This window comes from Impatiens glandulifera, chromosome 3, assembly GCF_907164915.1.
Source record: "Impatiens glandulifera chromosome 3, dImpGla2.1, whole genome shotgun sequence".
NCBI lineage: Eukaryota > Viridiplantae > Streptophyta > Magnoliopsida > Ericales > Balsaminaceae > Impatiens > Impatiens glandulifera.
In genome coordinates, this window is record NC_061864.1 from 804,195 (window position 1) to 817,677 (window position 13,483).

A 13,483-nucleotide genomic window follows, 5' to 3' on the forward strand; every position below is an offset into this window, starting at 1 on the left:
TATGTGTTTGGATGTTAATTTGTCTTTGTTGTTTATCCCTTGTTTGGATGTTAATTTGTCTTTGTTGTTTATCCCTTGTTTCAGTGTCTTTTGAAAAGGTAAGAAAAATGAGTTCCAATCGATTAAACAGGACAAAGATTCATCAGCAATACAAAGTAGCTACAAAAACTTGTCATCTCAAAAATACAATAATCATAACAGGTAATAATAGTATGAATACTAGAGAACAACTATTATATATAATTCTCGACAAAATCTTGATGTACTTTGGGAAAAACCGCAACATACATCAACAACTCTGGGTGCGGAAAGGGAAGAAAGATTATTAAGCCTCGTACCATCTTTTAAGCTGTTTAGAACCCCCTCCTCCTACTTGTTTTTCACCACCACTTTTACCTGAAAACTTAGACTTGTACTGCTCAATAAGCAAATCCAGTTTATCGGAGGCATCTCTGTCTGAAGACTCCTTTCTCTTCTTCCGGTTCTCTCTTTTCTTCATGTTTCGTTCTTCAAATTTCGTCAAATCTTGTGGCTTCTCTCTTTTCATCATGTTTCTTTCTTCTTCTACCCCTTGTGGCGGCTTCCTCTTCTTCCCTCTCGCATCTGATTCTCCGAAAGAACGGGCATGGCTTTGATCATTAACCTTCCTCATCTTGTTTCCATTAGATTCATTCTCTCCTTTAAATGAACTCTTCTCGTCTCCAAATTTACGTTTCCTCATGTTGCCATTGGATTCCTCATTGTTTACTCCTGTATCTTCTCCCCGACCACGTTTTTGAGCTTCAGCCCTTTCATTGCGAAGCTTCAGTGTTTGCATATTATCAATAGCAAACTCCAATATAGGACGATGCTCAGAACCAAAAGTATCTGTTATGAAATCATAAAGCAAATCGGATATGAGGGAAGCAAACTATAATTAGAGAAAATAGAGATGAATTTATTCTGCCTAGGGATGGTTTGGCATACCATGATCCTAAAAAAATCTACATTTGGTATGTTTTGCTAAAATCCATTATGATCTAAGAAAATCTAATCAAATGTAACTAAAAAAAACTTACACTAATTTGAATCATGTAGAAAAATAATTTGTATAATGAATGAAACAACAAAAAATACACTACAATTTAGATCATGGTCCACAAATAATCTGAATTATATATAAGCATGACAAAATACAAATACACGGTACAATATATTACCAGGTTTGTTGTTAAGAACCCTCAAAGCTACAAGTGCATGCTGATGTTCAGCAAACTCCACAAAAGCAACTCCCCGTGAATAACTACTTTTCACCCCTTCAGTATCCTTTAATAGCTTTAGCTGTTCAAACATTATAAAGTGTAGGGAAAAAACATTACAAAGTATATACAAAGATGATTGACAGTTGTAACCTATGAGTATAATAATACACACAAGTTCTGGTTCAAATTTCCAACTGACCTGTCGAATCTGTGGCTTTTGCTTTGTGGCTCGAGATATAACAGCATCTACAAAGATCTTCTTCAGTTCTTTTTCAGTCATTGACTTGGGAATATTATACATGACAAGTCTAGTCTTTGAGACGTGAAAATTTGGAGATTTCAGCTTCGTCGCCTTCTTTTCTTGCAATCTGAAAATTTTATAACTAACATAAGACCTTGAAGGGAACATTCACAGCAAAGGTGATTTGACTATGCTAGAAATTATAAGAAATCTACAACTGAAGATGAAAATCAAAATCATAGCACCAACCCACACCCAAAAAAGGGAGGAGCAGTTATGTTCATGAATTCCAATTATCTTCAATGAATAATTCCAGGAATTAGTTGATCATATACTTTCTGGATCTGGATCCATATAAGAAACTACCAATAAAAAATTTAGCTGACTAAGTTCTGTTTCCAAACGTAGTCTCATCTAGATTCACATTGGATATCTTAACAGTCTTTTTCGTCTTTTTTTGCAAATAGTTAAAAATGCATTTATAATCCAAGAGCAACAAAAGTGTAGAAGAAATGCTTCTCGTTGTGAGACTGAGTATTCTTATACTTACGATTTGCGTTTTGACATGTCATTAGCTGAGACACCTTCAGCTGCCGGGGTGCCCTCAACTATAAGTCCTTCCTAATAAATAAAATTGAATAGGGGTTATAAAAGCTAAGTATGCACTTTCTCAGGAAGAACAAATAATAAAATGAAGAAGATACAGGAATCATCAGTAAGAAATGGACCTTTGCCAGGTAAAGATTACGGTGGTCAAGATCCTCCTTTTTGGCCGTTTCTGCTACCTTATCCTTAGCTGATTTCTTGTCCAAAGCTCTAAGAACTTTCAGCTCTCTACCTCTTAGAAATATTCCTAAGCCAGCTTCTACATTGGCAGCTTGGAATGCAGAATTAGCAGCATCCACTGTTTTAAACTTCAAGAATCCAGTTCCTCTAGGTCGCCTGTTCAGAGGATAAAACTAATATTCAACCAAGAAAAAGTGTATGATTGTATAAATGATGTAAGAAGCAGTTATCCACACTTTGTAATTTGATGAAGAACGGGGATGAAGGTCAGCACTTCTCCAAATCCTGAAAACCTTTGCTTCACTTCATCAACAATAACATCAAAAGGAAGATTGCTAATGAAAATGGTTTTCTGCAACTCATCATCCCCTTCAACTGCTCCAGTAACAATAGGTTTTCCATCACTGGAGGAAATCGATTTTGTAGTACTTGGTACATTTTTAACTGGTTTTAATGGTTTAGTTAAAACATCAGAAGTTCCATTATCCTTCTTTTTCCGAGATAGGGCAGGATCATCAGTGATAGGAGTTTCTTTTGACGAGGATGATATCAGATTTTGTAGAACTTTTCTTGCGATATCTACTTCCTCTTCAAAATCAATTCCATCATGGGATTCTTCTTTCTCTTCAATGTCAGAATCATCAGGACCTCTAGCCTCATCAGTCTGCTCATCTTCTTCATCGATATCTGTGTCACCAAGTTCCAAGTCATCACTGCCACTATCATCTTCATCACTGCCTGCATGGAGTTTTTCAGATCCAAGTTATTCAGTAAAGATATTACCTCAACTGCACATAAGAAATTCCAACATGAAATAGTTTCAGGGGTTCTTTATGGATACCCAAAAACAGGCACAGTTGGTTCTTTCTATCTGGTACTCTTTTAAATTTGGAAAGATAAGGGTTTTGTGCCTAGAGGAGGCTAGCACAACATTTTTCAAACATGACCCTCACTTTAATATGCTTTTAGTGGGAATCGAACTGGAGGCCTTAAACTCTTGTGTTCACTCTCACCTGGGTGGGTTCCAATACTTTTTATATGGCATCTTTGAAGGGGGATTTGAAAGAAGGAAATGGGACTCAGCTGATGATGTTAAATAAACTTGGCTTACACAAGAGTGAGAAGCTAACTATAAAAGAACCAAACCAGAGAGGGAAAGAAATCCAGAATAAATGAAGTCAAATGGGAAAGGCAGAAAACTAACTGTTTTTTTCAGGATCCAAAGAGATTACAAAATACAATAGACAAAATCAAATGCAAATTGTTTATCTGCACTGTCTGTCACAGAGTGCAGCTTGGCCATTGCAAAAACTCTGAAATGGAAAGCACTCTCTTGTACAGTTTAATAATGCAAAAAATAAAACAATACTTACCATCTTCTGAAGCAGCTGCTGCATCAGTTCCAGCAGCATATATATTTTTAGGGATAGCCCAATCAACAGCAATTGTTCTGGTGTGGACCTTTTTTCCATTGAGCTCCTTAATAGCCTGAAAATGTAATGAAGAAGAAGAGTAAAATTAAGTGATAATTATATTCATGTGCAGGAAACTTCAGCTTTCAAATACAGTATAGTTCAAGCAGTAGAAAGACATACATTCTCAGCGTCGCGTTTAGATGTGAACTTTAAAAATGCAAATCCCCTAGATAACCTGAAAGCAACATAAAAGGTTGTAACTACACCTTTGCAAGAATATGAAATAACACAATACAGAATGAATTACAAACTGTACCCAGTCTCAGACTTTTGCGGAATAAATGCATCCCATACAAATCCTGCTGGGGAGAAAACATTTCTGAGCTCACCCACAGTAATCTGCAAGGCATTCATCATGACATAAGATATCAAGTCAGAACATGCTGTACTTGTATGTGTATGTAAAGATTGGTTCTGGGGAAGAAACTAACCTTGAAAGGTAGGTTTCTCACAATAAGTTTCCATTTCTGAGTCTTTGAACCCTGGTCAACCATAGAATTGAGTTTCATGGGTACTTGAAAATTTTGTCATAAAAAACTTTGTGAAGACACTTTCGCTATTCAAAATCTATATGTATGCGAGACATATTCTGAGGTCATTATTACTCCCAATAAGTATTACTACAAACTAAAGCTTCCACGTAAATCAAACATACATAAAGCTCAGATTTAAATGAATATGGTCCGAGTATGACGACATCATCTGATCTGGTGAATTACTATCATCTGGATGAAAAAGCTCTTATGTCCATGACAATTAGAATATAGGGCAAAAAGCTACCAACACAAAAGTCAATCCCCTTTCAATTTGCTTAGCAAAAATGCAACACAATTCACAATACTGATACCTTTGTAATAAATTGTTAAAGATCCTTGTGTCAACAAATTCTATCAGTAATTGATGTACATGGTACTAGGGATGGCAATAAAAGGCCGCCTAGAAGATAACCAAGCCGATCCGAACCAATTGGGCGGATTTTCCCCGCTTTGACCGGGGCAGGGATGGTAATTCTTTTCCCTGCTCCGATTCCCGACCCAAATACATAAAATTACAGTAATGCCATTGTATATGCATATATTTTTTATATTATTATATGAACATATATTTGTTTTATAACTTTCAATAGAAACAAAGTGAAAGTCTGCACAACCTAAACTAATCAAATCCTAATCTGCCTAACCTAAGTAAGTGATTGGAAGCATCATTAATAAAAAAAATATGATTACTCTAACCGATCAAACTAGTTTTTAACTAAAAAAAGTTTAAACAAATGTATCATCTCTCCTATTCCTCTTCTCCATAGTCTTCTTTTCTAAGTTCAACCCTTAAAATTAAGGGAATATCTTGTTTTCGGCTATTCATAGTAAGTACTAAAAAATATTTATTTACATCATTTTAAAAAATAATTGAATATTTGGTGCACCGCGGGGAATCCCCATCCCCGATCGGGGCGGGATGGTATATAATAAAAATCCCCGTCGGGATGGTTGAGGTTCTGGGTGGAGATACCACTCCCTGAACCTGAATTGCCCCATTGCCATCCTTACATGGTACAAAACAATTTATGGAAAACAATTACCTCTCCACCTAGTTGTCGTGCCCAAACAAGTGCTCCATTTATCTTTTTTTGATGCAAGTTCAAAACACATGCTTGAGCAGATTTTATACTTTTATAGACTACAGATGACGCATTCATTCTACATCCATCCCTAGCAAGACCTGGACGCATTACATCAATCATTAAGGCCATTAATAAGTGTCTGTGTCGATGGGTATAAGCAAGTGAGATTAGGTATCATAAAATCAGGCTATTGTGGATATCTTCATGAAATTGGATATTAGACGAGCAAAAGATGAGAATTTGCATCAAAGTCATTTTATGGTTTGAAAAATTAAGAATTTATGGTTTCAAGGTCATTTAAGAATTTTATGGAGCACAAAGCCTCAAAAGGTATGAGAAATTACTTTTTGTAAATTTGAAAATCAACTGTGGTCCCATATAAGGAAGAATCAACTTAGTCAAGGACTTTACAAATACATAAGTATAAAATTAAATTGACAATTGATGTCCCCAAAAAGTATACAAACTTGATGGGGAAAATTCAATATAATTCTAACACTAACAGCATTTAAGCAGAATTATCATCAGTTTCCAGGGTCCACCATAAGCAAACTGAGCACAAGGATAATCTTCAAACAGAAGTGAGAAATGAGATTACCATTGGCTTCCAACATTTCCGTGGGAAGAGGGTAATCTATGGAGCACACACTACCAGACTCTCTACACATACGATGTACTTCATCAGCCATGTCAGAATCTCGAATCCCGCCAAATATGACTGTCCTCGCAACCCTTTTCAAGATAGCATGGGATCAGTACAAAGACAACAACTAAGAATGATATGCTGTAATTAGGTTTAACAATATTTCTATCTTCGCATATCATATAAAAGATGTCTTACGTAAATCCCTTTACCTTACCAAAATCCAAATATAAAGACCATAAAAAACCTTGTCATTTTTCAATTATGACACAATCACATTAAACGCATGTCATTCACATCTTGACTCAAAGAGATGATAAGAGGAAGGAAATAAAGAAATTATAGTGGTTAAGGAGATAATAGGAATCAAATGGAGTAACAACATTTTAACCATAACATCTAAGCACATACTTTTGTTTCTCTGAGCCACTTTCTCCATGGTCGGCAGAAGCATTGATTTTCTTTGACCTCTTGACTTTTGCAGATTTGCCTGTAACTTTTTCCAAATAAATTGTCTTAGTCAAAGGAAGAAAAGACATGACATAGTCAAAAAAACTGTATAGAACCTGTTTCATTAGGATCTGAAGCTTGCTCTTGCTTTTCCAAGACACTTCCTGGACTGTCCGCAGGACCATTGATTTTCTTTGACCCCTTAACTTTTGCAGATTTGCCTGTAACTTTTTCCGTTAAGTTGTTGAGTGAAAGGACAAGAATTCTCATCGTTGAAAAAACTATAAAGAACCTGTTTCTCGAGGCTCTGAAACTTTCTCTTGTTTTTCTGAAGATTGGTCTTGCTTTTCTAAGCCACTTCCTCCACTGTCTGCAGGACCTTTGATTTTCTTTGACCTCTTGACATCTGGAGATTTGCCTGTAACTTTTTTCCAAACATTGTTCTCAGTGAAAGGAATGAAAGGACATGCCTGTTGAAAGAACTATATAGAACCTGTTTGATAAGGATCTGAAGCTTGCTCTTGCTTTTCGGGAATATTGATTGTATTCGTCATCTTGATTTTTTCAGATTTGACTGTATTTTTAAAAACATTTTCTTAGTGAGAAAGGAAAGAAAGGATACCCCTTTGTTGAAAAAACTATACAGAACCTGTTTCATGATGATCTGAATCTTGTTCTTGTTCTTGCTCTTCTATAGCGGGAGGAATGTTGCTCATCTCATTCTCAGTTTTCATTCCATCATCTGATTGAACAATGGAGTTAAAGATCGATAAGTTTCTACTTAATACTCCTCTCACAATAAAAGAAAGTAGATAAAGCAAGAAACATAATACTGACCCTGCTTTCCTTTTGATCTACGTTGTTCAAGTGACTGACGATGCATAGCATTCTTTACCCCAATTTTCCGACCTCCAAGAGAAGATCCATTTTTTACCTTAATAGCATTGTTAGCATCCTCTGTAACAGCACTAGATCAAGCAAGAGGTAATGGAAGTCAAAATAAGACCAAAAAAAGATAATGTATTTGCCAAATGTTAAACTTAGAAAAACATGTACATTTGGTAATGATATCATGTCAACAATGTTCTTCTCCAAAATTAGTGTAGGCATCTACATCAACTTATTCATTGACTAAGAATTCAATGCCACAAATTTCGATAAACTGCTTTCATGTTTAAGGAAATTCATTGTTGTGTGGCACAAGAAAACATTGTTTAAACCATACATATATTAGACAGGAAACAGAGAACTCACAATTGAACATAGCCGAAGCCTCTATGATCAGATGACCCTGCAAAAATGAGATGATAGGATAAACCATACATATATGTCTTACAAGTTTATAGTTAATACAGAGAAACTAAACTCAAATATGATAATCAATGTTTAGATTAACAAGATATTATATGCTGAACCAAAATCATGGGAAATGAAGATCAATAACAAATCATATCTTAATATTCTTCCTGTAAGAGAGCTATGTAACTACCCAAGGCAGCATGATTTAGACAATAACAGCGTACCCTAATTTACCAGCCGAAATCCAAGGTAGATGCAATAGAAAGACTAAAAATCAATCACCAATCTAATAATAAAAAAAACAAATACGGCTCACACGTTGCTAAATTGGCTTTTACCTTTCTTTGCGACCATAAAACACCTTCGAATTGGGCCGATGTCACTAAACGTTTCTTCAAGCTTTAGCATCAAAAGAAAACCTAATTAGCTTATGCTTACTACGAAATTAAATCCAAATACTTTTGAAAGGGAATATAGACAATCAATCACCTGAGAGTTTGTGAATGAGTAAGGAAGATTAGTAACGAAGACAGTGTTCTGTGACTGGGAGTGGTCACTTTCGCCATCTTTCTTAATCATCATCTTCTTGTTCTTCCCCATTGTAGCAGTCACAGTTTCAAAAAGAAAGAACCCTAAAATTCAGAACCCCTTCAAAACTCAACTGAATTTACTAGCCGCTGCACCTGATATGCTGCTCACTGTATGCTTGAACCAAGGTCTTTTTTTTCACATGTTCTAATTCAAACTTTATTTGGATATGAAAGGCCCAATAGACTCTGGTTAATGAGGCCTAAACAGTATATATAAGCCTCATACATATAAGATTTCTATATTTATTTATAGAGACAATTAATTATTTTATTATGTTTTGTAAAAATAATAATAATTGACAACAAACAAAACAATGTAATTCAAAATATTTTGGGTATCACAAAAAAAAATCATTTTATTTTTATTTTTACTTATTTTATTCTTAAAAAGTTCAATTACACAATTTATTTAAAAAATCAAAATATATATTTATATATATTTTTTAATAATTTTAAAATGTAATAATGATAAAAATATCCCTTTCTTCTACCCTTATACGAACTAGCATGTATCTCGTGCATTTGTACGAGTAATAATATAAAAACCGTGATAAAAAATATTACGGTAAAAATATTTATGAACGGATCAATCCACAATTCGACTCAAGTATCCATTTACTCTCACATCTAGCCAAATTAACTACAACTCTCGATCCGACAATTTGGACACTTTAAAAATTAAGCATCATTATATAGAGAGATTAGTTAGTTAAAAAGTTGAACTTATATTATTAAAAAAATTCGCGTTTATCAAATTTTGTGTTGAATTTAAAATATAAAGGGTTATTAACCTAGTTTGTTAAAAGGTTGTATTTATTTTGTTAGATTGTAAATTCGAACCATACCTATAACATTTTTAATTTTATTTTTAACCGTTTTAAGTTTATGGGCGGGTCAACCCATAATCCGACCCAAGTATCCATTTACTCTCACATATATATCCAAATTAACCACAACTCTTGACCCGACAATCCGGAAACTTTAAAAATTAAGCAAATATATATAAATATATATATATATAGATTATATTATTTTTTGCTAATCCTTCCAACCCTCCATCAAATTTTTCCATTAAAATTAATGTCATTTATATTATGTGTTAATGAATGGGTGAGGTATTTAAGAATTTAAAACATAATATCCCCTTTTAAAAAAAATAAAAATGTTCAAATATCCTTTTTATAATTTAGATAAAATTTATTTTAAAAAAATATTAAAATCAAGACCCACATAAGATGTATTTTCTAAATAATTAGTGAAGCTTTGAAAATATTGCACACATGTCCCTTATGTTTAGTTGTAACAATAATTTTTTTCTTTATCCTAAATTGGGATTAATATCAAATAATTTGTCTTATATCTAAAATATGAAAGTGTTATGAAATGTATCCATGCATGTAATATAACGAGTGTTTCTCATTGAGTGTCATGTTATTTATTCTTTAATTTAAAAAAAAATGAGTATTTCTCAATTTTTTACATAAATTTAATTGTTCATTCATTTTTAAGAAGTTATTCTCCTATAAATAACTTGTGAGTTATGAGATTGAGTATTAGGTTGTAAGACTTGCCTTCTTGAAAGTGGTCAGAAGTTATTGATTTTGTAAACACATTTACAGCACCATTTGGACTCCATAAACACAAACTAAAGCTTACCTAGAATATTCAATAGTGCCCTTAATCTTTGAGAGTCAAGTATTCAGTTTGAGGTTGAGTGGATGAGAAGGATTTTTCAAATGTTTCATCATCCACATAATAAATGCAATACAATTTTCATTTACAATATCTCCAATATAAAATAGTCCAATTTGCTATTAATAACAAGATATCAATACAATGATTAATAAACTAATTGAATATTATAATTGTATGTATTCATTCCATGAATTTAAATTTCAATAATTTTTTATTATTTAATTATAAACTTGAATATTTTCTTATAACTTAATTTAACTTTTTAAAAATAATGAAAATTCGACCCTCCATATATATGATTAGAGTTGTAACCTGTAAATAGTTTGAATTAATAAACTTTTTTATCTAAAAGTTTATCCCAAATAATTTTATATCTATTTAAAAATTGAACTTCTGATTAGGAGTTGATCAACAATGGGTTTAATTAATTAATTTTAGTGGTTAAAACATTAAGAAAATTAATAATTGTAAGTAAAAAATTTTAAAAATTAAAATAATTATTTTGATTTATTTTTTAATAAAGAAAATAAAATAATTAACTATGACAAAACTCAATTAAAACAATTAATTAATTTAATTATTGTGATAATTAAAGTTTAATTAATTAAAAAAATTGTTTTGGATAAATGTTTTACAAATTTATCTTAAAATAATTTTAGGAAAAAAAATAATATATTAAAAAAAATAATTTAGGATGAAATGAGATATTCATTTTATCCCCAGATTATTTATTTAACCCTAAAAATATAAAAAATAAGATAAATTGATAAAATATTTATCATATTTATTTTAATACTATGTATATTTAAAAAGATCAAAACTAAAGTCAAAAGGCTGAAAGAAAAATCAATTTCAAACAACCCCTTAAAGTTTTAAATAAAAAATAAAATTCATAATCGGGTGTAGCCGAAATCCTATGAGATAGCTAAAGTCGAAATCGCGTTTGTTGGATGAGCATCGGATTTTCATTCAACGCTCAGGAGCAGGACGCGTACCCCGTTGCAACTAAAGACGCGCACCCAAGAAGTAGGCGATCGGTTAACGCTTCTTAGCCAGATCGCTAATGGAACGCCCAAACACCAACGACTTTGGACAGAACGCTCAGACGCGCATGAAACGATGCCGTTTCATGCGACACCTTCGTCTTCATTGCGATCGCTGGAGAAGATAATATCAAATCCACTTTTGATTTCTCAAAAGTGGAACTTCCTCCACATTCAACATTTTTGGCTGATTCAAAAGACAGAATGATCACCCTACCACGTTAATCATTTCTCATATCTAAATAGGGACGATTCATCCATATTTCGGACAACTTAGGGAAGAACAACCAAAATATCATAAATGAATTTTTGTTGATTTAATCCACTTAAAACCTCCACCAACTCAAGGATGCTATAAATACACCCTTGAGTCATTCCAAAGCCAAAAGATTAGCTCTCCAGCTTCAAATCAAAAATTTACAAAAATCTGTCATTAAAACTTCAAGCTTTTGGAAATTTCGAATTTTCATTTATGGCCTTAAAACTTGGATCTGAACATACCAAAGCTTCCATAAGGATCAATGTGTGTTCTTCAATCCTTGGTAAGATTGCAATCACTCTCTAATTCATATTTACAATTTGAATTTGAAATTTTTATATTTCAAATTACATAAGCTTGTATGCTTGTTGTTTATGGTGTTTTATGGTTGGAAATCCATCATATGATCATTAATAAGCTTTTTAGATATGTTAGAAACAATCAATCAACTTAAAATAGAAAATTCCAAATTTGAATTTAAAAAAATATATTTGTTGTTCTTGGGCTAATTCTCTTGAATCACAGCATATAAAGCTTCCTAACATGATTGTAATCATGTTTGAACACCTATTTGGATCATTTTTTTTTATCAAAATCAAAATTTTCAAAATAATTGAAATTTTTTAGTTATTAATTTGGTCAAAACAAATAGTTAGTATTATTGTTTTGGTACCAATCAAGTATGTGAGATATAGGGAAGCCATTGGATAACTCATTTCTCCTCAAAAACAACTTTAAAATTAAAAAAACTAAATTTTGATCACAAACTGTTTTGAATGATTTGATAATCATCTAGGTTGATTGATACCTTAAGATGATGATCAACATGTTCTTGGGAGCTTTGTGAAGCTACCCAAGATCTTAGATCAAAGAATCCGAGCTTAAAACAAAGTTTTCAAAAATTTGCACTTTTGTGTTCTTGAAAACTAAGGCTTGTTAGCCTATGACCGAGAGATCCGATCAAGAATCCTCGGTCCGGACCAAAATCAAGGATCGAAATATAGGACCGAGAATTTCAACGAGAACGAGAGGTCCGACCAATGTTCTTGAGATAGGACCGAGAGATCCGATTGAGGATTTTTATATCCAGAATTGAGAGGTTCAACCTAGGACCGATGAACTTAGCACAAAGATGACCTATGATCGGCATGTTTATACGCCTAGAGCCCCAGAACGATGAACTTAGCCAGAGCTAACCTAGGGTTAGTGGATTTATACGCTCAAACTGATGAACTTAGGCCATAGTTAACCCAGGACCGGTGGGTTTATATACCTAGACCGGTAATCTCAATCAATGACTGAGAGCCCTTACCACCTAGATCGAGGGACTTAGGCACTTTGACCGAAGATCTTGAGCCTCGACCCAGACCGAGGGTTTTTAGATCCTGACCCATAAAATCGGACCCATGGCTTAGGACTTTAGTCCTAAGGCCTGTTTGGTCCCACTTTTCAAAATCCAATTTTTTTTTATTTTGGAATCCTAACCATTTTTTAAACATCTCAAAAAAAATAAAAAAATGATTTCAAAATATTTTTGAGATATTTCCAAAAAAATATATTTTGACTAAGTAATGTTTGGTGTTTATTTCTATACCTTACATCTTTAGGTATAATCCTCCATAGTTATTTATCATTAGCAACTAGTACCAACATTTAAATATTGTTAATTCAATATTTTAAATATCGCTAAAATCTATAAACATGACTGGAACCGGAAAAATAATTAGTTAAAGCTCAAACATTTTACAACTAATTTTCAAAAGCCAATTTTATAAATAGATATCGTTTTAAAATGGGTAAGGAGGATGAAGCGCGAAAATTTTCTCGAGTATCACCAAATTACGAATACGAACTAAAAAGAAACTCTAGTAAATATGTTTGTACATACATGTATGTCAACTTTTATTGATTTTTTAAAAATCAATTGCCGACTTTATTTTAAAATAAATAATCTTTTAAATTAATTATTTTTAATTTATTTAAACTAAAATATTTCTAAAAAATCAAATTATAATTTAATTATTACAAATCCCGAAATTATTTAAAATTGAATATAGTAATTAATTATTTTTAACTAATTTTAAAAACTGTCAAGAATCACTTAAAAATCTTTTAAATAATGTTCTATTTTAAAAGAACT

At 32.5% G+C, this 13,483-nt stretch overlaps 1 protein-coding gene across 4 annotated transcripts; it reads right to left on the reverse strand.

Moving 5' to 3' along the window:
- Window positions 1-165: 165 nt before the first annotated feature.
- Window positions 166-8,458, reverse strand: LOC124929428 (RNA-binding protein 28). 4 transcript variants are annotated; one of them, XM_047469788.1, is made up of 21 exons: window positions 8,246-8,458; window positions 8,095-8,155; window positions 7,712-7,748; window positions 7,295-7,425; window positions 7,107-7,199; window positions 6,951-7,031; window positions 6,750-6,875; window positions 6,574-6,678; window positions 6,419-6,503; window positions 5,963-6,096; window positions 5,323-5,462; window positions 4,175-4,225; window positions 4,000-4,082; window positions 3,864-3,918; window positions 3,642-3,756; window positions 2,505-3,006; window positions 2,211-2,424; window positions 2,033-2,103; window positions 1,441-1,609; window positions 1,200-1,320; window positions 166-867 (listed from the first exon to the last, which is right to left on the reverse strand). In XM_047469788.1, the coding sequence occupies exons 1-21, from the start codon at window positions 8,354-8,356 to the stop codon at window positions 326-328; spliced, it is 3,027 nt and encodes a 1,008-aa protein (XP_047325744.1). In that variant the 5' UTR covers window positions 8,357-8,458; the 3' UTR covers window positions 166-325. The 4 variants fall into 4 exon arrangements, with proteins under 4 accessions (XP_047325744.1, XP_047325745.1, XP_047325743.1 ...); XM_047469789.1 differs by having other exon boundaries at window positions 6,419-6,497; window positions 6,750-6,881; XM_047469787.1 differs by having other exon boundaries at window positions 6,750-6,881.
- Window positions 8,459-13,483: the final 5,025 nt, after the last annotated feature.